The 27,740-nt window shown below is 37.9% G+C and overlaps 1 protein-coding gene across 3 annotated transcripts in view; it reads left to right on the top strand.

The window, feature by feature from the left end:
- Positions 1-27,740, top strand: part of LOC127844291 (ATP-dependent zinc metalloprotease FtsH-like) — a 68,902-nt gene that overhangs the window by 32,269 nt on the left and 8,893 nt on the right. For all 3 annotated transcript variants that reach the window (XM_052374382.1, XM_052374381.1, XM_052374380.1), the window contains exons 9-14: positions 4,771-4,860; positions 10,691-10,850; positions 16,817-16,925; positions 20,430-20,559; positions 22,535-22,700; positions 24,197-24,316. In XM_052374382.1, coding sequence (XP_052230342.1) covers positions 4,771-4,860; positions 10,691-10,850; positions 16,817-16,925; positions 20,430-20,559; positions 22,535-22,700; positions 24,197-24,316 — 775 coding nt within the window. The remainder of the gene's footprint in view (positions 1-4,770; positions 4,861-10,690; positions 10,851-16,816; positions 16,926-20,429; positions 20,560-22,534; positions 22,701-24,196; positions 24,317-27,740) is intronic.

Below are 27,740 nucleotides of genomic sequence, written 5' to 3'. Positions count from 1 at the left end.
ACTGGTCAGCTTATGACCTGTCCGGTCACCGGTCATACTGTGGCCTGTCCCGTCACTCTGTGTTTGGCGCTACCACTGGTCTTTCCATTTTGCCAGGCCATATCACTGGTCATGCAAGCCCTTCCTTGAGGAAAAGAGTCGCTGCACTTGTGTCACGCTCTGTTCAACCGTATTACAACATCCGGCTAGACATTGACACGACATTGTCGGCACTTCACACCCGTAGGCTCAGTCGCGTTCCTACTCTTTGCCACAGACGCAGACGTGAAGCGTCAGATGTCTCTGGCCATTCCTCCTCCTCAGACTCGTCGAAGGACTTATCGTCTGCTTTGATGAGCCCTTATCACTACCGAAGTGGACATCGGGCACGCTGTCCTTCTCCGAGCAGTTCTCGGCGTCGATCCTTTCGCAGGCAATCACACCAACGCTTGGGGAGATGCTACTCCAGGAGACCTCATTCCCAGCGTAGCCGAACAGTGTCTCGGCCCCTCCTCACATAGTCACTCTTGGACCCCCCAGTCCCCTTGGCAGTCCTCCTCTGGTTCCTTGATGGAATCTCAGGGCTCCCTTCCACGTGCGCAGTCTCCAAAATGTCCTCCACACACATTTCAGCAGCTTCTACAGCCACTGGACCTATTTTGTCTATGAACACAAGTTTGTTTAACTCTCAGGCTCCAGGGTCAGGGGTTCACCTCGCCACCACAGCTACCTTTTCAGCCCCATGGGTGTCTTCTACGTTGCCTAGATGTATACCCCTGGATGCTACCCCATTGAATCAAAATACATTTTGGATTCAGCAGTCTTCAGGACACTTTGTGCCCTTTACTACTGATTCTCTGCCGACAACCGGTGGTTTCCAAAGTCAGTCCGCTGACTTGGTCTCTGGTCGGCCTTCCTTCCCAGCTCTTTTCATTCTGGTGCCGGCAAATGATCCATTGATGCTAGAAGGTCGTGAAATACCTCCCTCGGGTATTCCTCCTACTGTCTTCGCCAGCTACATGCAAACCACTGGGTTTGTTGACGGTTCGGCTGAAGCGGACTTGGAGGCTAACGTTGAGGCTGAACATTACTATTTGGCCTCTATTCATCAGGTCTGTAAACTTATGTTCAAGACCCTAGATGATGACTTTTGCCCTCGCCCTTCCCTGTCGGCTACAGGCTCTGGGGTCACCATCACGGAACTGGTGGCCTGAAGACATGAGCCCGACAGGATAAGCAAGGCGACGTCTCGAGGCAACTTCCGCCTTCCAATCGGCTTGACAACAATGTCTGTCTTCGAGTCACTGGAATACACAAATAAGCCTACTCCATCACCATGGAAAGACCCTAAGGACCTGGCTGAGTCTAAACCTCTTGAAGGCGGTAAAAGCTACAAGTCCCGGGTACCTGACCCAACCACCGTTTTGGACCTTTCCAAACTGCCGGCTCTGGATCCTGACATAAACAAGCTTTCTCTTACTATGCCAGTTGCTTATACCCAGATCTCAGTTCTTTATTCCATGTTGGAGAATTGGGAACTAAGAGAGCGCAGATCCATAGGTCTGGCTAACCAGCTAGACCTCATGGCGGCCACTGCCTTGGATATGGCTTGGGAGCTGTTGGAATCAGTTCCAGAGGAACACCGGGCCTTATTAATTCATCTTTCGCGGACGACGCAGTTTTTGTCACATAATTCTGCTTCTTCAATGTCTGAAATGCTAAGGTTCCGGAGAGAATGCATCCTCTCGCGGCCTCCAAATATCCTGTTGGAACCAGTTGTGAACTCGCTCAGAACTGCTCCTTTCACAGTTGATTCCCTTTTTGGAGGCAGGATACAGGCGGCAATTACGGCTGACTGTGAAGACCAGATCCATGCTTCTTTAGCGAGAAACAACTCTAGCCAGCGCCAAGGGGCTTTTAAGCGTCCAGTGTCTAAGTCCCTGGCAGCCCTGCCGGCCAAGAATGCTAAGAAAAACAACTTTTTCCCTAGCTGTTCTTCTATTCTGCCTCCGGCCCCAAACAGGCCGTCTTTCTATCAAAACAGGCCGTCTTCCTATAAGTTTTCTGGTAAGGACTCTTGGAAAAGGGCAAACCGAAGCCGGATCAGAAGACTTTCAAGCCTTCAACGGGGCCAGACTTCTGCACTTCGCAAATATATGGCTCCAAATAACTTTGGATGCGTTGGTTCATTCCCTTGTTACAAAAGGCCTAACTTTTCAATTTGAAAAAAGGCCTCCAATTTCCCGCGTCTCCATAGATCTGATATCGCCGAATCCACAAATTCCAGATTCCATTCTCGGACTCTTGGAAAAACAGGCGGTAGAAAGGGTTCACGACCCTTATTCAGCAGGATTTTACAGTCACCTATTCCTGGTTCAAAAGAAAAGAGGCTCCTGGAGACAGGTCATAGACTTAAAAGTGTTCAACACTTTTTTCTTGTCAAACAGACTTTCAAGATGGAGACTCCTGCCTTCATACGAAACTCCATCAAACTCATGAACTGGGGATTGTCCTTGGACCTGGAAGATGCATTCTTCCATGTTCCTATCCCTCACAACTACAGGAAGTACCTGCGCTTGGCCTTTCGAGGCCAGGTCTACCAGTTTCAGGCCATGTCCTTTGGGTTGGCTACAGCCCCACGAGTTTTTACCACACTCTAGCCGCAGTCGGCCCATACCTCCAAATACACAGAACTCTACTTCTTCAGTATTTCGTTGACTGGCTCTTACACCAACTTGATCGTCAACTGCTTCTGCTGAACTTAGATTTCTCCTGAACGGAACTCCTCTCGTAAGGGCTCCTTCTCAATGATGTAAAATCAGACCTCATTCCTTCTCAGGATTTCACCTTCGTGGGAATGAATTGTTTTACCCACATCAATCGGGTCAGGATCTCGCGTTAATTTGTTATAGACCTCCTCCTATGGGTCAAATTGGCTCTGTCCCAATCTCACATCACAGCTCAAGAATTTCAGTGCCTCAACAGCATCCTGAGCTCTGTAACCGACTTTGTGCAGCTGGGATGTTTCTTCCTATTCAGCACTATCACTATCTCTCAGCTTGTTGAGAATTATCTCAGGATAATCTGCTTACACAGATTCCCTTCCTTCTGTCCTTAGCCTCCACCTTCAGTGGTGGCTAGACAAGGAGACTCTCTTGGCAGGAGCACCGCTTCTTTACCCGCAACCTTCCTTATATCTCATAACGGATGCGAGCAAGGAAAGTTGGGGCGCTCACCTGGAACCACTCAGCCTGATAATCTCAGGAATGTGGTCTTCTCAGAAGTCTCACCTGCACATCAAAAATCTCGAAATGCAAGCAGTCTTTCGAGCTGTATCTTATTTCCAATAACATCTTCGGTACTCCTATGTGATGGTGTCAACAGACAACACATCATTCATGGCTTACATCCAGGCACAGGGGAGGGGAACACACTGTCACTCCCAGTATCTGGAAACCAGGAACTAACTCATTCTTTGCAAGAGCTTCAACATCTCTCTCTCGTCCAAACAAATACCAGGTCGTCTTAACACCCTGGCTGATGGTTTGTCTCGCAAACACCAGTTACCGGTTCTTTCGTCGGAGTGGACACTTCATCAGGAAGTGGCCAACCAAATTGTTCTCACGTTCGGTCATCCACTGGTTGACCTGTTTGCGACCATAGGCATCTACAGATGTCCTCTCTACATGAGTCCAGTTTACGACCCAGCAGCGTGGCCAGTAGATGCTCTTTGGTTCCAACTAGACGCTTACGCTTATCCCCCACCAATTGCAAACTCTTCTCTGACTGGTGTATTCGAGTGCAAATTGATCCCCTCAATCCCTGTGCTAGAAGCTTAGCAGATTTTCTCATCTACATCTTTGATAATAAGAAACTTTCTTTTAGCTCCATCAAAGGGAACAAATCTATGCTTTCGCTTACCTTGGCTTTTGGTAAGTCATCACAAGTCTGTGCTAACCCAGCCATTTTGGAACTGATCCCAGCCATGGAACTTCACCCCCCACCCCCCCCCCCCCCCTCCGTTTCTCGTTCCCTTACCCCTTACAGTTTTGATATAAAAACTAAAATTCGATATAAGTTTTGTGTTTTGGTCCACTTTACTCCTAAAGTATCATAGATATTGCTTTCATACTTCGAACACTCGCAAACTATCATAAGGGGACAGTACAGGACAAGTTGCATAACTCTGGTTGTCATTTTGATGGAATTATGGCCTTTTTTTTACTTAGTAACTTTGAATATATGGTTACATTTTGTGTTTAGATCCACTTTACTTCTAAAGTATCAAGGCTATTGCTTTCAAACTTCAAATACTTTCATGCTATCATGAGGGTACTGTACCTGGCAAGTTGAATTTTACTTTGACCTTTGAATGACCTTTTATTGTTTAAAAAAATTCCCCCTTTGGTCAAGAGTGAAATTGCCTATGGTTTCCTTTTTTTATTTACTTATAAAATATAACTACTGCATTTGGATTTATGAGTCACTGGTGTGAACAGTTTTCATTTACATTGATAATTAAAATCCGAGCACACTCTGTATGACCTAAATCGTGTGGTGTTAAATTAATAATATTTCAACTGGTTAACAATTTGTTATTTCAAATGGTCAATTAAGTACTGAGTTTGCAACACGGAAACAGAGCAATCTGTGTCATGTAGCATGTAGCAAAAAAAAATGTCGCAAGTAGTCCAGCATATATGGTTGCATTTTATCACATTCGCTAATGTTTTAAATTAAATAGCATTGTACAAATGTGATATGTTTTCCAATTTAATGTTTACGTTTAAGGTTTTTCTGAAAGACATCGGTGGTTTGCATGATGCCAAGGCCGAGCTTCAGAAGGTTGTAAACTACTTCAAAAATCCCTCCATGAACATGGTAGGTGAAAACTAGTTCAAGTCCTAAGTTCATTAATTTTGTCTCACTCTGAGTAAACGGGGCATAACCCTTTGCATGCTGGGAAATTTGTCGTCTGCTAAAATGTTGTCTGCGGAATTTCTAAAATTAGCATTTTCCTTGATTTTTTATCAAAGAATACTATCAGAATAGCAAACAGTTTTGATCCTGATGAGACGCCATGTTCTGTGGCGCCTCATCTGGATCAAAACTGTTTGCAAAGGCCTTCAAAATTTGGTTCCAGCACTGAAAAAGTTCATTCATGTGTGTATATAATCAGTGGGTACATTTTTTATGCCCCCATATCGAATGATCGGGGGTATATTGTTTTTGGCCTGTCTGTCATTGTATGTGTGTGTCTGTCCCAAAACTTTAACCTTGGTAATAACTCGTGCAATATGGAAGATAGCAACTTCATATTTGGCATGCATGTGTATCTCATGGAGCTGCACATTTTGAGTGGTGAAAGGTCAAGGTCATCCTTCAAGGTCAAAAGTCAAATATATGAGTGTAAAGCGCAGTAGGGGGCATTGTGTTTGTTTTGTTTTCATTGAAAATCAGGTCTGGTAATCGGCCCCATTCCCAATTGAAAAAAGAATTTTTCCCAAATGAGCGTTAAAAATTCCCAATAGAAGGTTTAAAAAACAACAACACAAAGAAACATTTTGTTTCAGTTTAGATCTCAATATTTTGTTCATCTCTCATCCATAGTAGTTCTACCTTAGTAAATATAATACTGAAAACACTTGTATTCTAAATTGTGAAGCATTTTTTAGCAAACCAACAACAGCACTAATTTCCCAATTTTAGTTTAAACGCCGCAAATTTTCCCAATCCAAAGGGAGCTAACCCCATTCCCAAAATGGTAGAGAAACACACTGAAAATGTCATCATAGCACCAGCTTATCAGAGACTACACTTTCCACTTTAAAGTTATTTTTCTTTTAACCCTTTCAGTGCGGGAACCGAATTTTGAAGGCCTTTGCAAACAGTTTGGATCCAGATGAGACGCCACAGAACGTGGCGTCTCATCAGGATCCAAACTGTTTGCTATTCTGATAATATTCTTTGAAAAAAATCGAAGAAAATGCTAATTTTAGAAATTCAGCAGACAACATTTTAGCAGACGACAAATTTCCCAGCATGCAAAGGGTTAAAGGAAGTCTGTTCCTAGTGAATATCCAGTATTGGCAGAAAATGCAGTCAGTACAGGCTAATTTGGGAAAACACTTTACATACATACATTAAGCCCTGTTTTCCAAGAACATGTCCCAAATAGATGTATTTCATGTGTGACATTCGCACCAAAAGTTACAGTTGACGTAAATGACATTTTTTTTAAAGACAGCGATCAACAGCATCTATTTAATGCAAAATTTACATGACCCAAAAATAATCTATTGCCAATTGTAGTGTGTTTTATGCCCCATAGAAGGTAAGGTGTGTGTCGGGTATTACAAATTTTCTGGTCAGTTACATTGTGATCCTACCTTGAAGGATTTTAAAATTCAGATTATTTTTCTGTATGGCTGGAAAATGTTTTAGATTTACTGTAGTTCTCCTTAGTGGATGGTCAGGGTATCAAATAAAGTCAAAGTTCATGACTTTTAAAAAATTTTAACCAGGTTTTCCGAAGGAAAATACTGGTTATTAGATTGGCGATGTCGGCGGGCGGGCGGGCGGGCAGGCGGGCGGGCGGGCGGAACAAGCCTGTCCGGGCCATAACTTTGTAGTTCATTGTCAGATTTTAAAATCATTTGGCACATTTGTTCGCCATGATTAGACGGTGTGTCGCGCGAAAGAATTACGTTGATATCTCCAAGGTCAAGGTCACAATTAAGTTTGAAGGTCAAAAATGGCCATAAATTAGCTTGTTCGGGCCATAACTTTGGCGTTCATTGTCAGATTTTAAAAATCATTTGGCACATGTGTTCACCATCATTAGACAGTGTGTCACGCGAAAGAATTACGTCAATATCTCCAAGGTCAAGGTCACAATTTGAGTTTGAAGGTCAAAAATAGCCATAAATGAGCTTGTCCGGGCCATTATTTTGTGATTCATTGTGAGATTTTTAAATCATTTGGCACATTTGTTCACCATCATTAGACAAGAATCACGTCGATATCTCCAAGGTCAAGGTCACAATTTGAGTTTGAAGGTCAAAAATAGCCATAAATGAGCTTGTCTGGGCCATTACTATGTCATTTATTGTGACATTTTAAAATCATTTGGCATATTTGTTCACCATTATTGGACAGTGTGTCGCGCGAAAGAATTACGTTAATATATCCAAGGTCAAGGTCGCCACAACTAAAAATAGATTGATTTTGAAACAACTATGTAACTATGAGCAATCAGTAACAATGCACATTTTGATTTTGAGTTGTCTCTCTTTATCAGACTTTTTTTTTCTAATTGAAATCAAGGTCAATTTTACACAAGGGGGTTAACAATACACATTTTGAATTGTCTCCCTTTATCAGACTTTTTTTCAACTGAAAACCTGGTTTTGTGACAATTTTGTCCCTTGTTTCCTTTAGACTCAGTAACTTTTCAATGTCTGCAACGGTTTAAATATTATAAAATGGTTTTTAACCACAAGTGTTGGGCGTGTGGCCAATGAAAAATGTTGTTTTATGACAAATTGATAGTTTTTCAGTGAATTGGCCACGTGCCCAACTCCTATGATTTTTAACAAGATGCTTGGGCCAGATGGAGTATCTTGTTCAACTATCATGCTCCTCAGTGATATGTAAAGGTGTCAAAATACATGGTCAAAAGTAATGAATTATAAATAATTTAAATGGGTGAGACAATATAAATATACATGTTTTTCCCAATTTTTGTACAATTTGTTTTATACCATCCCCATGCTCCTTTTTTCCAGTTCCTTTTTATACGCCCAATATTATAGTTTCACCGTTTCTAGGCGGGCAGGCGGCGTCCACAGCAGTGTCTGCTCTCTAATTAAAATAGCTTTCATCAGATCTTCACCAAACTGAGTCAGAAGTTGTATCTAGACAATATCTAGGTCATGTTCAAATATAGGGCATGCCGGGTCAAAAACTAGGTCATGGGCTCACTAAGTGCATTTCAAGGATTTAGATTGGGATCCGCTCTGTAATTGAAGTAATTTTCATCTGATCTTCACCAAACTTGGCCAGAAGTTGTATCTAGACAATATCTAGGTCATGTTCGAATATGGGTCATGTCATGTCAAAAACTAGGTCACGGGGTCAATTAGTGCATTCAAGGATTTAGCATGGTGTCCGCTCTCTAATTGAAGTAGTTTTCATCTGATCTTCACCAAACTTGGTAAGGAGTTGTGTTTAGACAATATCTAGGTCATGTTCAAATATGGGTCATATCGGTTAAAAAACTAGGTCACGGGGTCACTAAGTGCATTTCAAGGATTACGCATGGTGTCAGCTCTCTAATTGAAGAAGGAATCATCCGATCTTGACCAAACTTGGTCAGAAGTTGTATCTAGACAATATCTAGGTCAAGTTCGAATATGGGTCATGCTGGCTCAAAAAACTAGGTAACAGGGTCACTTAGTGCATTTCAAGCATTTAGCATGGTGTCAGCTCTCTAATTAAAGTAGTTTTCATCCAATCTTCACCTAATTTGGTCAGAAGTTGTGTCTAAATGATAACTAGGTCAAGTACAAATATTGGTCATGCCGGGTCAAAATCTAGGTCATGAGGTCACTTACGGTAGTACATTTCAAGCATTAAATATGGTGTCCACTCTCTAATTGAAGTAGTTTTCATCCCATCTTCACCAAATTTGGTCAGAAGTTGTGTCTAGATGATATGTAGGTCAAGTTCAAATATGGGCCATGGTAAAGTTATCAAGTTGTTCAAAACCTTTAAATGGGCGTATCTTGTGACAGTTTGGCACTCTTGTTTTTTTGTTATTTCATGTACCTGTTATAAGCTCCTTGTACAGAACAAGTTTAACAAACATTAAAATGTCATATCTAGTGACACACCTTGTTTTGAACTTTAAATGTAACAATGTTAATTTTGTAAATATATGTAAGGTGCGACTTTGATTTTGAATTTAATTAAATATACATGTACCGGTATGTACATTCAATTAAATTTAATGTTCTGTTGGAAACGCTGTCTCTAGAGTTCAGTCATTTTATAACTTTGAAATCAACACTTGCTATCAGAAAAATCCAAATCTCACTGGATCTGCTGTTTATGTGTATTGAAAATGAACTGCATCTTAGGACAACAGGGTTAACCCATTTATGTCTAGCGTCTAGAAAAAATGCCTTGGCAAACAGCATAGACCCAGATGAGACGCCGCATGATGTGGCGTCTCATCAGGGTCTGCGCTGTTTGCTTAAAGGAATTTCTGTAAGAAATATTCTAAATATAGAAATAAATATACTAGACATCCCTTATTTTGGAAATAAATTGATCCAATTTTGAAGGATGGGAGAGTGCACTTGGCATAAATGGGTTAAATGCATGTGCATAATTTAAAGTGTGGTCTGCACAGGCTTATCAGGGATAACACTCCATCTTTACTGGAGTTTGCTTTAGAAGGGAATCCCTTGAAATCAAATATTCCATAAAAGCTTATTGTTATCCTAGTCCCTTATTACTCTGTGTTGCCTTCACAGGCTTATATTGGATGACACAATATAACACACGCATTGAGCCTGTGTTGCCTTCACAGGCTTATATTGGATGACACAATATAACACATGCATTGAGCCTGTGTTGCCTTCATAGGCTTATATTGGATGACACAATATAACACACGCATTGAGCCTGTGTTGCCTTCATAGGCTTATATTGGATGACACAATATAACACACGCATTGAGCCTGTGTTGCCTTCACAGGCTTATATTGGATGACACAATATAACACATGCATTGAGCCTGTGTTGCCTACACAGGCTTATATTGGATGACACAATATAACACATGCATTGAGCCTGTGTTGCCTACACAGACTTATATTGGATGACACAATATAACACACGCATTGAGCCTGTGTTGCCTTCACAGGCTTATATTGGATGACACAATATAACACATGCATTGAGCCTGTGTTGCCTACACAGGCTTATATTGGATGACACAATATAACACATGCATTGAGCCTGTGTTGCCTACACAGGCTTATATTGGATGACACAATATAACACACGCATTGAGCCTGTGTTGCCTTCACAGGCTTATATTGGATGACACTATATAACACACGCATTGAGGTTGGTTTTTACAGAGAGAGGCTAAGATTTTTTTGAATACCTGCTAATTTCATTGCATATGAAATAGGACCATTTGTTGAGCTACAAATACCAACATGTGTCAAGGGGGTGTCTGACTGATTCATTTGATATTTCATAAGTACAATTCAGCACTTTTTTCCCCTCTTGACAAAGTACCTGAAAACGGCACTTTCCCAATTATGAAAAGTCAATTATTGCTGTAAAAAAATCCAATTGAAGGTTTGAATTTTTTTTTTTTTTAAGTCACATTTAGTTAGTTTCCCTATGCAGTTCTATGGCTTGATCCCAAGTAAATATACTATTGACAACTTGACAACACTTAGTTATCAATTTTAAGTATTTGGGAGCAAAAAATAAAATACACCATATATATAAAGACTTCAAGAGGCGAATATTCCCAATGTAAGGGGTTTTCGTGCATATTTTTTCCAATTGGGGTGCTGCCGGTACTTTTCTAAATTGACCAAAAAAATCACATACAATGTGGGAGATTTTGATTTTAAGACCAGAATAGCTGTTTCTGTGTGTGAAGACCTGTACAATGTTGTTTAAGGTTTTCCAAGCATCGAGGAACATCTTAGTGACAGGGACAGCTGGCACAGGAAAGAGATCTCTTATAAGGGCCCTTGCTTCGGAATGTCAAGTCCCACTGATATCGGAACTGCAGATTTTCATGCATTTGCTGGACTTCTATCTGGATTTAAATAGTAAAGGTAATTTTTCAATATTGTGATTCTGATTGTTGTTTGGAATTTATATCTTTACGACATCCAAATAAAACTAGCTTTTAAAACGTTAAATTGCAATTAATATGCTTGAGTATTTAGTGAATTCACTATTCACTATTATTAACAATACAACTCACCCAGATGTCGGTGTTGGTCAATTGCTCTAGGTAAGGTAAATGTGAAGTTGCAATAATCCAAATCCCAGGTATTGACCCTCCGGGTCGCTGGGAGATGCAAATTTAAAAGGTTTTTTCAATGTCAGCTCGCAGCCTGGATATCCAGGCGGCACTTCAATTGGTAATATCAGAAACATTTACTATGCTCTTGCATAAATAGACACAATTCATAAATATATCCCTTAAAAGCGAATAAGAACAAATAATTTGATATGGTTGGCTCACATAATAATGATATTAATCCAAGTTTCAAACACTTCGGTGGCAGGGTACGCACAGACCTTGAAAAGTGCCTGAATTTCAATGTTCTCCTTGAAAAGTGCTTATAAAGGCTGTGGAGTGCTTAAAAAGTGCTTATTTGCATATAAACTTAAAAATGCTTGAAAAGTGCTTATTTTGGGCTTCAAAAGTGCTTGAAAAAAGTACCAAGGGTAAAAATATATAATTTCATATATTTTTCATTAGTCCAAATTCGTTGTTTTTTTTCACAATTTTATATGACAGTTCTGATCTGTTTATACTGGAAGGCCACATAAGAGTGCATATAGAACATTTAGAATACATATTCAATACAAATAACAGGTTTTGTTTTGGTATGTGTAATGCCTTTGGTCAAATACTATATCATAATGAAATATCTTACTTTTAGTTAAACAGTGTTACTTTAGCAGGGTAGTGCAGACTGTTGTAAGTCACTTAGAATGTTAAGCAAGAAGATACCAATTTAACGAAAAAGGTTGTCAGTATTGGACACAATAATATACAGTTTTTAGTTGGTCGGACTAAAAAGTGCTTGAATTTGGATTTTTATGCCCCCGGATCGAAAGATCGGGGGTATATTGTTTTGGCCTGTCTGTCTGTCATTGTGTCATAGTGTGTCCCAAAACTTTAACCAAGGTTAAAGTTTTGCAATAACTTTTGCAATATTGAAGATAGCAACTTGATATTTGGCATGCATGTGTATCTCATGGAGCGACACATTTTGAGTGGTGAAAGGTCAAGGTCATCCTTCAAGGTCAAAGGTCAAATTTATGGCTTCAAAGTGGCACAATAGGGGGCATTGTGTTTCTGACAAACACATCTCTTGTTTTCCCTTGAAAAGTGCTTAAAAAGTGCTTGAATTTCATTGGAGAATTTCTGAATGAACCCTGGGTGGTGCATGAAAATGTGAAAAGTTTTGAAATAGACTGCGTAGAGTATTCCGAATTTGAAAATATGACAACAACTATCTTAGGAATCTTCTGCGAGATAGGTCTTGTAAACAACCAATCGGAATACATGGTCTATCTCTAGAACCTCAGTTAGATACATCAAATCGTCAATTTAAAACTTTAGCTTTGTGTTTGATAACAGATTTTTATCACGTTCATGTTTTGAGCATTTCTCCAGAAATGACACACACATTGATGTCGATGGCAACATGTAGTTTATTTGTAACGATGTATTGGGTTGATTGAACTTGATTTAAGAGACATTCTTGGGACGTATTTTTTTTAATGTAAAAAGCTTTTATCAGACAGAATTTTGAGCTGTGCATATTATGTACATATAATATAAAGCCTAAAGCATTCATGAGGAACTAGGTAAAGCCCCAGTCCCATGCAGATGCCCGTTACACATGGTTCATATCCGGGATGATCCAGCATGTGAGTGTAACTAAAGTAGTAACAGATACCTTTTTAGCTCATCTATTTTTTGAAAAAAAATTATGAGCTATTGTCATCACCTTGGCGTCGGCGTCGGCGTTGGCGTTGGCGTCGGCGTCCGGTTAAGTTTTGCCTTTAGGTCCACTTTTCCCAGAAAGTATCAATGCTATTGCATTCAAACTTGGTACACTTACTTACTATCATGAGGGGACTGTGCAGGCAAAGTTAGATAACTCTGGCGTGCATTTTGACAGAATTATGTGCCCTTTTTATACTTAAAAAATTGAAAATTTTGGTTAAGTTTTGCGTTTAGTTCCACTTTTCTCAGTAAGTATCAATGCTATTGCATTCAAACTTGGTACACTTACTTACTATCATGAGGGGACTGGGCAGGCAAAGTTAGATAACTCTGGCATGCATTTTGACAGAATTATGTGCCCTTTTTATACTTAGAAAATTGACAATTTTGGTTAAGTTTTGTGTTTAGGTCCATTTTATTCCTTAAGCATCAAAGCTATTGCTTTCATACTTGCAACACTTACTAACTATCATAAGGGGACTGTGCAGGCAAAGTAATGTAACTCTGACTGGCATTTTGACAGAATTATGTGCCCTTTTTATACTTAGAAAATTGAAAATTTGATTAAGTTTTGTGTTTAGGTCCACTTTATTCCTACAGTATCAAAGCTATTGCTTTCATACTTGCAAGATTTATGAACTATCATAAGGGGACCGTGCAGGCAAAGTTATGTAACTCTGACTGGCATTTGGACGGAATTATGGGCCCTTTATACTTAGAAAATTGAAAATTTGGTTAAGATTTATGTTTTGGTCCACTTTACCCCTAAAGTATCATAGATATTGCTTTCATACTTGGAACACTCACAAACTATCATAAGGGTACAGTAAAAGGACAAGTTGCATAACTCTGGTTGTCATTGTTACGGAATTATGGCCCTTTTTTGACTTAGTAACTTTTAATATATGGTTAAATTTTGTGTTTCGATCCACTTTACTTCTTAAGTATCAAGGCTATTGCTTTCAAACTTCAAATACTTACATGCTATCATGAGGTTACTGTACCTGGAAACTTGAATTTTACTTTGACCTTTGAATGACCTTGACTCTCAAGGTCAAATTATTAAATTTTGCTAAAATTGCCATAACTTCTTTATTTATGATTAGATTTGATTGATACTTTGATGAAACTACTCTTACCTGACATACCACAATAGACTCCACCCAAACCATCCCCCGTGCCCTCCCCCTCCCCCCCCCCTATTTTTTTTTATTTATTTTTTTTTTTTTTTAAGATCATCTCACAAATGACCACCACACCCTCACGCTATACCCCCCCCCACCCCCCCCCCACCCCCCCCCATTTTTTTTTTTTTTTTTTTTTTTTTTTTTTTAAGATCATCTCACAAATTACCACCACACCCTCACACTATACCCCCCCCCTCCCATTTCTTTTTTAAAACTGTTATGTTTGAAATACCGTCCAACCATCGCACCCAACCCCCCCCCCCCCCCCCCCCCCGCCCCCCCCAACCCCCCCCCCCCCTCCCCCCGATTTTTTTTTTTTTTTTTTCGCTTTTTTGGAAGATAATGTAATAAATGTCCACAACCCCACACTATACACCCCTCTTCACTCCACTCCTCCCTCCTTTGTGATTGAAAATGAGAGTCCCTTCACCTTTAAAAAGAAAATAGATGAGCGGTCTGCACCCGCAAGGCGGTGCTCTTGTTAGTTTTGTTTTGGTCCATTTATTTTTTATGTCCCCCTTCGAAGAAGAGGGGGTATATTGTTTTGCACATGTCGGTCGGTCTGTCCGTCCGTCGGTCCGTCCATCCATCGGTCCGTCCACCAGATGGTTTCCGGATGATTACTCAAGAATGCTTACGCCTAGGATCATGAAACTTCATAGGTACATTGATCATGACTGGCAGATGACACCTATTAATTTTCAGGTGTTCAAGGTCACAGTGACTTGCAACAGTTAAATGGTTTCCTGATGATGACTCAAGAATAATTAGGCCTAGGATCATGAAACTTAATAGGTACATTAATCATGACTGGCAGATGACCCCTAACGATTTTCAGGTGACTAGGTCAAAGGTCAAGGTCACAGTGACAAAAACGTATTCACACAATGGCTGCCACTACAACTGACAGCCCATATGGGGGGCATGCATGTTTTACAAACAGCCCTTGTTTATGAAGTAACGGGCCTTCGAATTTTGTTTAAAATAACATTTTTCCTGCATTTTGCCAAGAACGTCGGCATGCTATTGCAGTGGGCACAAGTGGATAGTTGCATCAATATGTTTATTTATATGCAGTTTAGGCCAATAAGGCCGAGGTCACTGTTATGAGAAAAAGAGTTATTGTGCTCAAAATATCTGGTGATTGACAAAACATGAACATTACATTAACAGAGTGGAAGTATAGATAAGTGCTTTATCATAGGACAGCTTTTGTTGCACCATTTTTACCTCACCATGAGCACAACGCTTTTGGGATCGCCTTTTGTCCGTCGTCCGTCGTGCATCCATTGTGCGTTATAAATATTTTGCCTTGCGAACACTCTAAAGGCCACATTTCTTGTCTGATCTTCATGAAACTTGGTCAGAACATTTGTCCCAATGATACCTGGACTGAGTTCAAAACTGGGTCATGCTGGGTCAAAAACTAGCTCACTTGGTCAAAAAAGAAAAACCTTGTGAACACTGTAGAAGTAACATTTGATGCCCAATCTTCATGTTAATTTGTCAAAATGTTTGTCCTTATGATATGTTGGTTGAGTTAGAAAATGTTTTCGGTCCACTGAAAAACATTGCCGCCAGGGGGCACGGCAGTATTCCTTATATGGCTATAGAGAAACCTTGTGAACACTCTTGAAGTCACAATTTTTGCCAAATCTTCATGAAACTTGGTCTAAACATTGGTTTTATTGATATTTCGGACGAGTTTGAAAATGGTATCGATCGGTGAAAAAACATGGCCGCCAGGGGGCGGTGCAGTTTTCTTTATATGTATGTAGTGAAAACATGTGAACACTAGAAGTCACATTTTTGGTCCAATCTTCATGAAATTTGTTCAGAACATACACTTGTTTCTTGGATATGACGGTTGAGTTCGAAAATGGTTCGGATCAGTAAAAAAACATAGCTGCAAGTGGGGAGGGTCATTTCATTTTCCTTATATTTAGATAGTAAAAAAAGCTTGTGAACACTCTAGAAGTCACATTTTTGCCTAATCATCTTGAAATTTTGTGTAAACATTGATTTTATAGATATCTCAGAAGAGTTCGAAAATGGCCATGATCGGTGGAAAAATATGGCCGCCAGGGGGTGGGTCAGTTTTCTCTATATGTATATAGTGAAAACATGTGAACAGTAAGGAAGGCACATTGTTTGCCCAATCTTCATGAAATTTGGTCCGAACATTTGGTTCCTGGATACGATGGTTAAGTTTGAAAAGGGTTCGGATCCATAAAAAAAACATGGCCGCCGGGGGGGTCATTTCCCTTATATTTACTTAGGAAAAAAAGCTTGTGAGCACTCTAGAAGTCACATTTTTTGCCTAATCATCATGAAATTTGGTCAAAACATTGGTTTTGTGGATATCTCAGATGAGTTTGAAAATGGTCGTGATCATTTGAAAAACATCGCCGCCAGGGGTTGGGGCAGTTTTCTCAATATAAAAACATGTGAACAGTCAAGAAATCAAGAAGATACATATTTTGCCCAATCTTCATGAAATTTGGTCAGAACATTTGTTTCCTGGATACGAGGGTTGAGTTCGAAAATGGTTTGGATCGTTAATGGCCTGTGAACACTCTAGGTCACATTTTTAGCTAGTTCCTTCGGGTCTCAGGTGAGCGCCTTAGGGCCCATGGCCCTCTTGTTATAATGATATTGTTTGTTAGAAAATTGATTTAAGATTCATCATTTGTAATCATTACCTTTTTGACATGCACGTTCATGATGTGCAACTTATTTGAACCTGTCAGACTCTCAGATGGGATCGCTTTGTGAAATTGACATATGGGGGGTATATATTTTGTTCAAGTTAGATCTCCTATAAGCAAGGTATCAACTTGTTTTTATTTCATTGAACTCACAGAAAAGCTCCTTTTTTTGGCTGAAACCAAATTTGCCTGGCCTGAGTCCTTCATTTTGTACATTGATGTCGATGCCATCGTCAGATTGCTGAGAGACATAAATAGAATGACGTAAGTTTGTTTTTAGTTTTAAATGAACACAGTTTAGTGACTCTGATTACCATTATTTACCAGTTTTGTGTATTGCAATTGTAACAGAGTTTTCTAATACTTCATGTGTGCATTGTTTAAAAACATACTCAAAATAATGAATTGTAAACTGAGTGATGTTATGCACTGAAGATAGATCTTTAGATTAAGCACATACATTTCAAGCTAAATACTTCATCATACACACCCAACAATAAGTTATGCAATAACAAATATTTTATGTTATTATTATGTCTAAGTTGGTACGTGTATTTTAACTTATTCCTATGTTAAAGTTTATTTATGTATCACACACAACCTATATGTTACAATGGAACAGTGTATCATAAAGACAAATCCTGATTTAATGGTTGATTAACGTATCTGAAGACATCCTCATCATTGATTATTATCCCCCACCATAGGCGGAGGGATATTGTTTTGGCATTGTCCGTCCATCTGTCCGTCCGTCTTTCCGTCCGCCTGGCACTTTTGTGTCCGGAGCCATATCTTGGAAGTGCTTTGACGGATTACATTGAAACTTGGTATGAGTATATATATATGGATAATAGGATGATGCACGCCAAATGGCATTGTACACCATCTGTTAATAATGGAGTTATGGCCCTTTGTATCTTGAAAAAATGCTTTTTACTATAGGCACTTTTGTGTCCGGAGCCATATCTTGGAAGTGCTTTGGCGGATTTCATTGAAACTTGGTATGAGTATATATATGTATAATAGGATGGTGCACGCCAAATGGCATTGTACACCATCTGTTAATAACAGAGTTATGGCCCTTTGTATCTTGAAAAAATGCTTTTTGAGTGTCAGATATAACACTTTTGTGTCCAAAAGCATATTGGCGGGGGATATCAATTCAACAAATTTGCTTGTTAAATAATATATCTAACATGTCCCAATTTTATTATTAAATAATGTTTCTAAACACATCCCAATGTTATTATTAAATAATGCATCTAAACACATTTCAATGTTATTATTAAATAATGTATCTAAAAACATCCTGATGCTATTATTAAAGCCACACAACTTATTTGGCATAGTAAATTTAAGTATAAATAAGGAACATATTTTATCTATGCCAATTAGAATATATCTGGTCTTTTTTGGGCTTTATAAAACTTAAAAATAATCATGTTTGTCGAAATAGACGTATACGTTTAGAAATCCTACTATGTTTTAAAAGCGGAACCGTTTGAAAAACAATAAATTACTCGCTAACTAGGCTATAGATTAAATTTTATCTATGCCAATTAGAATATATCTGGTGGTAACAAGGTAGAAATCCGTCTTTTTGCGCTTTAAAACTTAAAAATAATCGCGTTTGTCGAAATGGACGTTTATGTATAGAAATCCTTCTTTCTGTTTTAAAAGCGGTATGGTTAAAAAATTATAAATTACTTGCTAACTTGGCTATAAATTTAATTTTATCTATGCCAATTAGAATATATCTGGTGGTTACACAGTAGAAATCCGTCTTTTTGTATTTTAAAACTTAAAAATAATCGAGTTTGTCGAGATGGACATATACGTATAGAAATCCTACTGTCGGTTTTTAAAAGTGGTACCGTTTGAAAAATGATAAATTACTTGCTAACTAGGATATAGATTTAATGACAATATTGCACACTTTTAAATTGCACCTATATGTATTGATTAACATGTATTTCATTTTAAGGTCAGAGGCAAAGTGTGTGGCTTGAAATAATGTATCTAAACATATCCCAATGTTATAATTAAATAATGTATCTAAACACATCCCAGTGTTATTATTAAATAATGTATCTAAACACATCCCAGTGTTATTATTAAACAATGTATCTAAACACATCTCAATGTTAATATTAAATAATGAATCTAAACACATCTCAATGGTATTATTAAATAATGTATCTGAACACATCCAAATGTTATTATTAAATAATGTATCTAAACACATAACAATGGTATTATTAAATAATGTATCTGAACACATCTCAATGGTATTATTAAATAATGTATCTAAACACATCCAAATGTTATTATAATATAATTTATCTAAACACATAACAATGTTAATATTAAATAATGAATCTAAACACATCTCAATGGTATTATTAAATAATGTATCTGAACACATCCCACTGTTATTATTAAATAATGTTTCTAAACACATCTCAATGGTATTAGTAAATAATGTATCCAAACACATCTCAATGTTATTATTAAATAATGTATCTAATCACACCCCAATCAGCAATGTTATTTAAAAAAAATGTATCTAAACACACCCAAATAATATTATTAAATAATGTATCTAAACACACCCCAATGTTAACATTATGTAATGTATCTGAACACATCCAAATGTAATTATTAAATAGTGTATCTAAACACATCTCAATGTTATTATTATATAATGTATCTAAACACATCTCAATGGTATTATTAAATAATGTATCTGAACACATCTCAATGTTATTATTAAATTATATGTCTAAAGACATTCCAATGTTATTATTAAATTATGTATCTAAATCACATAACAATGCTATTTTTATATAATGTATCTAAAGACATCCCAATGTTATTGTATGTCCCCAACCACTATAGTGGGGGTATATTGTTTTTGCCCTGTCTGTTGGTTTGTTTGTTTGCCCCAACTTTAACATTTGCCATAACTTCTGCAAAATATATATAGCAACTTGATATTTGGCATGCATGTGTATCTCATGGAGCTGCACTTTTTGAGTGGTGAAAGGTCTATGGTCATCCTTCAAGGTCAAAGGTCAAATATATGGGTCAAAATCATTTAATGTCACTTTTGCAATATTGAAGCTAGCAACTTGATATTTGACATGCATGTGTATCTCATGAAGCTGCACATTTTGAGTGGTGAAAGGTCAAGGTCATCCTTCAAGGTCAAAGGTCATATATATGGGGACATAGTGTTTCACAAACACATCGCTTGTTAAATAATGTATCGAAACACATCCGATGTTATTATTAATTAATGTTTCTAAACTCATCCCAATGTTATTACTAAATAATGCATCTAAACACATAACAATATTATTATCAAATAATGTATCTAAATATATCCCAATATTATTATTAAATAATGTATCATAACACATCTGATGGTATTGTTTATTTATGTAACTTAAAAAGATCCCTGTGTTGTTGTTTTTATTAAAGTTTCTTAATGTTTACCAATGTAATTGACAGTTTATGTATCCAAATACATCCCAAAGTTAATGTCCATTAATGTAAATAAACATATACCAATGCAATTGATAATTAGTGTGTCTAAATGCACCTCAATGTTATCGTGGATTATTGTTTCTGAAAACATTCTAATGTTTATATGTACTTCATTGCTAAAATACCTATATTTTATTGCTAATTAATGTATCTAAACACATTTCAATGTTTTTGTTGAATGTTGTATCTAAATACTTGCCAATATTATTGTATTCTTAGGGAGAGGGATCTGAACGAATATATTGAATCTCGCGAATTCTGGTTGAAACATATAGGCAACACTAGTCATTTTGTCCAGCTTGGCGTTTATAATGAGGATGATACTGTTTCGCAGAAGGATTTGCAGAAGGTAATATATTAACTTCTATTAAAGATTTTGAACTAAAATTTTATTATATTCTTGAAGAGATCTACCAGTATTGATATTTGGTCACTTTGGAAGCAGTAAGACGACCTGAATTCTGATGACAATCGAGCTCTTTTCTCTCACATCCAACAACAGATGCAGGGGAAAAACACATTATTGCCAGAAAATCAGCTAGACTGGGCCTCACCATTGACTCAGGGAAATCAGCTAGACTGGGCCTAGCCATTGACTCAGGGAAATCAGCTAGACTGGGCCTCACCATTGACTCAGGGAAATCAGCTAGACTGGGCCTCGCCATTGATTCAGGGAAATCAGCTAGACTGGGCCTCGCCATTGATTCAGGGAAATCAGCTAGACTGGGCCTCGCCATTGATTCAGGGAAATCAGCTAGACTGGGCCTCACCATTGACTCAGGGAAATCAGCTAGACTGGGCCTCACCATTGACTCAGGGAAATCAGCTAGACTGGGCCTCACCATTGACTCAGGGAAATCAGCTAGACTGGGCCTCACCATTGACTCAGGGAAATCAGCTAGACTGGGCCTCGCCATTGATTCAGGGAAATCAGCTAGACTGGGCCTCGCCATTGACTCAGGGAAGAGCAAGGTGTTCAAGACCAACGCATGCAATGACACACCTATCACAATCCAAGGGTAGGCACTGGAGAAGGTGGGCAGCTTCACCTATCTCGACAGCATTCTGGACAATCATGGAGTAACAGATGCCGACGTCAGAACCCGCATCAGTTAAGAAATATCAGCCTTTCATGAGCTGAAGAACATTGGGGATCCTGCGCGATAGGCTTCAACACCAAGATCAGACTCTTCAATGCCATTGTGAAGCCAGTTCTACTTTGTGGAGAAGATACCTGAAGGACTACTATTCCCTACATGAACAAAACCCACATCTTTATCAACACCTGCCCCAGGAAGATCTGGCCTGACAAGATCACCAGTGAAGGCCTATGGAGAAGAACAAAGCAGCAGCCTGTTAAAAAGGCATCCATCAGAGACATTGGTAATGGATAGGTCACTTTTGGATGCCTACATCCCTCACCTAACGTCCCCAAGGGAAACGGAATAGAGGGCGGCCTAGAAAAACTTTGCCCGCAGACCTAGATGCAGATGCCAATCAGATGGGCCAAACATGGGGACAGCTGGTGAGATTCACTCAAAACGGAGAGGCTAGAGTGGACGCTGGTCTGTGGCCTATGTTCCAGATGATATGAGATGAAATATTTGGTACCAGTAAACGTTTTAACCGTAACATGGTTTCCAGCGTACTACTTACATGGATAAAGCGGAAAATAAAAAAATGTGCCTTTTTTATGCCCCCGGACGATCGGGTGTATATTGTGTTTGGCCTGTCTGTCTTTCTTTCTGTCTGTCATTACGTCATTCTGTCCCAAAACTTTAACCTTACAGTAAAGTTTTGCAATAACTTTTGAAATATTGAACATAGCAACTTGATATTTGGCATGCATGTGTATCTCATGAAGCTACACATCTTGAGTGGTGAAATGTCAAGGTCAAGGTCATCCTTCAAGGTCAAAGGTAAAAAAAAAAAGAAAAATGCGGCGCTTTAAGGGGGCATTGTGTTTCTGACAAACACATCTCTTGTTTCTCATTACATTTATTGATCATGATTGGATTTCAAAGTTAATTGGCACAAATGATAATGATATTAATCATGTGAAGAGTAGAAGTTAAAAGGCAGATTTCAACAATTATGTTGCTAGGATATATAGAACTCAAAATGCCCTTACGTTCATCCATGTTTATGTTTAAAAATTTGCAGAAAGTAATTTTGGTTTTTCTTATCTTATTAGGTGTCTCATAAAGTTGAATTTATTTTGTTAGCATGATTTTGTAAAGCTCATTTCTGTTAGAAATGTTATATTATGTCCACCAGATCAAAATGTATTTGACCATTGTTGTGATTTTGTATCTTTTTTTCAGTTTATATTTTCAAAGGGAATGTTTAGTCGACTTATTAAGGTCGAAATGCCTAACTACGAGGAAAGGCTAGAGATTGCTAAGGTGTGTTTGAGTAAATACACCGTGACACCCAAGCTGCCTGACAATGTTGTAAAAACTGTGGTCCAATTGATGGATGGAAAAACAGGTTTTTAATTATTTTATCAAATTTTATTTTTATTTATGATAAGTCTCATCCCTTACATTTGATTTTATCAGGCAATTTTTTTTATTTTTTATCTTTTTAATTTTCAAGTTTGTCTTTTTTATGTCATTGTTTTTGCCGTCTGTTTGTTGGTTTGTTCGTTTGCGTCAAACTTTAACGTTGGCCATAACTTTTGCAATATTGAAGAGTGCAACTTGATATTTGGCATGCATGTGTATCTCATTTAGCTGCACATTTTGAGTGGTAAAATTCAAGGTCAAGGTCATCCTTCAAGGTCAAAGGTCAAATATATGGGGGGGGGGGGGGCATAGTGTTTCACAAACACATGTTGTTATTCAATATTTTTCAATGCATTGACTTGAACATTTTAACCTATTATATCATCACAGTCTCACAGATATAGTCATACCATTATTTTGTATCAACATTTAAAAGGAGTTGTATCTGCTTAACATTTGTGTATGATACACAATAGTTTAATACTAAACCCTTGATATGTTTTTTTAAATCTAAACACTTCTTATCCTATTGTGGTTTCAAGTCAAATCTTGGTATTGAAATGATATTTTGTAATACTATATATAGTATATATAGTATTTCAAGTTGTTGCTGAATTCAGAAGGGTATTGGAAGAAGCTTTAAAAAAAACTGAATCATTCGCCTTTGTCTGTCATTCACTTTTTTGGGCCATTAAATAAACTTGTCTGTGCTTAAAACTTACCTTATTTCTATTCATCTCATCATTGTTAGCTCAAATATTCACCAAATAGTCCAACAATATGCCCCTTTTTTCACTTTTTGTAATAAGGAAATACATTTCAAATATAATGCAACAACTCCTATCTCTAGCTGACATGCAAACTTAGCATTGGGTTGAATTTGGGGACTGTTGAGTCATGGTCCCTGTTGCTAAAAAAAGAAAAATAGTTTCTGCTAAATCACTTTACTTTGGATGGAGGTATTGTGATGTTATTTATTATTTTGTTTTGTAGGTGGCTTAAATGTAGCCTTCGGCTGGGATTGAATTTTTGGACTACTGTGGTCAAGGGCATTCTTACTAAAAATAGACAAATAGTTTCCCTAAAGTACATTTTGTTCAGTTTAAGGACCTTGATTGCAAAGTTAATTAAATTCAACTAAATTAATGGGGAAAAGTTGACAATCTTGTTTCTAGGCATGGTCTCATTTAAAAAGATTTATTGATAACTTTTATGCTATAAGGTTACATATGAGATATTAAATGAAAGTTCGCATATGCCATAAAACTAATGCAGATATTGACCTTCAAACTTGTTTGTGTCGTCAATTTATGTGGTGAGTTACATTAAATGTACATTACTTATCATTGTACTAGTCATGTTTTAGTACAACTCTTGTCTAATTGATTTTATTAAAACACTTGATAATGATGTAAAATATCTTGCTTATATTTGTATTGCAGAAATAACCACTAATGTCCTCAATATGTATGTTTTAAGGTGAAGACATTGATTCGTTGTGCAGTCAAATATCAATGAGTAAATCATTGAGTCCCAGACTGAAACTGCGACCTGATGACCTTTCTGATTTCCAGTATGCATGTGAGAGACTGAGCCCAGGTGATTACTCTTTGTTACCTTCTCTGTGTTTGACTCTTTGTTACCTACTCTGTGTTTGACTCTTTGTTACCTACTCTGTGTTTAACTCTTTGTTACCTACTCTGTGTTTGACTCTTTGTTACCTACTCTGTGTTTGGCTCTTTGATACCTACTCTGTGTTTGACTCTTTGTTTCCTACTCTGTCTGTGACTCTTTGTTAACTTCTCTGTGTTTGACTCCTTGATACCTACTCTGTGTTTGACTCTTTGTTACCTACTCTGTTTTTGACTCTTTGTTACCTACTCAGTGTGTGACTCTTTGTTACCTACTCTGTGTTTGAATCTTTGTTACCTTCTCTGTTTTTGACTCTTTGTAACCTGTTCTGTGTTTGACTATTTGTGACATACTCTGTGTTTGACTTGTTGTTACCTTCTCTGCATTTGAATGTTGGTACCTTCTCTGTGTTTGACTCGTTGTTACCTACTCTGTGTTTTACTCTTTGTTACCTTCTCTGTGTTTGACTCTTTGATACCTACTCTGTGTTTGACTATTTGTTACATACTCTGTGTTTGACTCTTTGATACCTACTCTGTGTTTGCTTTTTTGTTACCTACTCTATGTTTGACTCTTTGTTACCTTCTCTGTGTTTGACTCTTTGATTACTACTCTGTGTTTGACTATTTGTTACATACTCTGTGTTTGACTTGTTATTACCTACTCTGTGTTTGACTCTTTGTAACCTACTTCGTGTTTGACTCTTTGATACCTACTCTGTGTTTGACTCTTTGTTAGCTACGCTGTGTTTAACTCTTTGTTACCTACTCTGTGTTTGACTTATTGTTACCAACTCTGTGTGTCACTCTTTGTTACGTACTCTGTGTTTGAATCTTTGTTACCTTCTCCTTCTCTGATACCTACTCTGTGTTTGACCTTTGATACCTACTCTGTGTTTGACTCTGTGTTACCTACTCTGTGTTTAACTTTTGTTACCAACTATAGGTTTGACTATTTGTAACCTACACTGTGTGTGACTCTGTGTTACCTACTCTGTGTTTGAATCTTTGTTACCTTCTCTGTGTTTGACTCTTTGTTACCTACTCTGTGTTTGACTCTTTGTTACCGACTCTGTGTTTAACTCTCTGTTGCCTACTCTGTGTTTGACTCTTTTTTACCTATACTGTGTTTGGCTCTTTGATACCTACTATGTGTTTGACTCTTTGTTTCCCACTCTATTTGTGACTCTTTGTTAACTTCTCTGTGTTTGACTCTGTTGCCTACTCTGTGTTTGACTCTTTTTACCTACTCTATGTTTGAGTCGTTGTTACCTACTCTGTGTTTGAATCTTTGCCACATACTCTGAGTTTGACTCTTGTTACCTACTCTGTGTTTGACTCTTTGATACCTACTCTGTGTTTGACTTTTTTACCAACTCTGCGTGTGACTCTTTGTTACCTTCTCTGTGTTTGAATCTTTGTTACCTCCTCTGTGTTTGACTCTTTGTTACATACTCTGTTTTGACTCTTTGTTACCTACTCTGTGTTTGACTCTTTGATACCTTCTCTGTGTTTGACTCTTTGTTACCTACTCTGTGTTTGACTCTTTGTTACCTACTCTGTGTTTGACTTTTTGTTACCAACTCTGTGTTTGACTCTTTGTTACCTTCTCTGTGTTTGACTCTTTGTTACCTTCTCTGTGTTTGACTTTTTGTTACCAACTCTGTGTTTGACTCTTATTTATATTCTTTGTGTGTGACTCTTTGTTACATACTCTGTGTTTGGCTCTTTGATACCTACTCTGTGTTTGACTCTTTGTTTCCTACTCTGTGTGTGACTCTTTGTTAACTTCTCTGTGTTTGACTCTTTGTTTCCTACTCTGTGTTTGGCTCTTTGATACCTACTCTGTGTTTGACTCTTTGTTTCCTACTCTGTGTGTGACTCTTTGTTAACTTCTCTGTGTTTGACTCTGTTGCCTACTCTGTGTTTGACTCTTATTTTACGTTCTCTTTGTTTGACTCTTTGTTACCTACTCTCTGTGTGACTCTTTGTTTCCTACTCTGTGTTTAAATCTTTGTTACCTACTCTGTGTTTGACTCTTTGTTACCTGCTCTATGTTTGACTCTTTGTTACCTACTCTGTGTTTGAATCATTGTTACCTACTCTGTGTTTGGCTCTTTGATACCTACTCTGTGTTTGACTCTTTGTTACCTACTATCTGTTTGACTTTTTGTTACATACTCGGTGTTTGACTTTTTAACCAGGTTTTCCGAAGGAAAAAACTGGTTATTAGATTGGCGAATGCGGGCGGGCTGGCTGGCTGGCTGGCGGGCTGGCTGGCGGGCTGGCGGGCGGGCGGAACAAGCTTGTCCGGGCCATAGCTATGTCGTTCATTGTCAGATTTTAAAATCATTTGGCACATTTGTTCACCATCATTGGACGGTGTGTCGCGCGAAATAATTACGTCGATATCTCCAAGGTCAAGGTCACACTTTGAGTTCAAAGGTCAAAAATGGCCATAAATGAGCTTGTCCTGGCCATAACTATGTCATTCATTGTGAGATTTTAAAATCATTTGGCACATTTGTTCACCATCATGGGACGGTGTGTCGCACGAAAGAATCACGTCAATATCTCCAATGTCAAGGTCGCCACGACTAAAAATAGATTTAAAAAAAAAAAAAACTTACAAAGGGGGTTAATTTTGTTTGTTCATTTCAAAAGTTCAGTTTGAGTTTTCTCCCTTTATCACATTTTTTTTCACAATGAAAACCTGGTTTTGTGACAATTTTGTCCCTTGTTAATACCTACTCTGTGTTTGAATCTTTGTTTCTTACTCTGTGTGTGACTCTTTGTTACCTACTCTGTGTTTGACTGTTTGCGATTTGAACAGGATTTATGAGGTTTATCAACGAATGTCAGTTAACTTAAACCCAATTGTTCTACTTTTTTTTGCGTTCTCAGCAAGTTGGTTTACCAATAAAAGATGCATATACGTATGCAAGTAATTAACACCTGTCGTTTTAAATTAGAGTTTGGACAATAATGACAGTATAAAAAACAGTTCGCTGGCAAGTGATGTTGGAAGGATTGTATCGAAACTAACAATCCCTGGATTTTCCGTACAGTGCTCATCCAATTGAACTTGCTTTATTAAGATTTACAAAAAAAGTGGTTGCTCTTCAACTTTTGTTTAATTTTAAACATGAACAAAACACTTACTAGCAATATTCTAATGTGTCTATTTCAATCAATACTTGTTCTTGAGTCTCAATTTTGATTACACCTTTCAACATTTCATTCCAAATTTTAACTAATAATGACTCGAAAACTCAGTGAATTTACTTGAACCTTGCTTTATGAAAACGGGGTTTCATGCATGTGCGTAAAATATCGTCCCAAATTAGACAATAGTATGCACAGGCTAATAAGTTACGACTCTTTTCTTCTTT

The sequence above is a fragment of the Dreissena polymorpha genome, chromosome 9 (genome assembly GCF_020536995.1).
Source record: "Dreissena polymorpha isolate Duluth1 chromosome 9, UMN_Dpol_1.0, whole genome shotgun sequence".
Taxonomy (NCBI): Eukaryota; Metazoa; Mollusca; class Bivalvia; order Myida; family Dreissenidae; genus Dreissena; species Dreissena polymorpha.
Note: the sequence above shows the minus strand (reverse complement) of the source record. Positions and strands in the feature narration are given on the sequence as shown.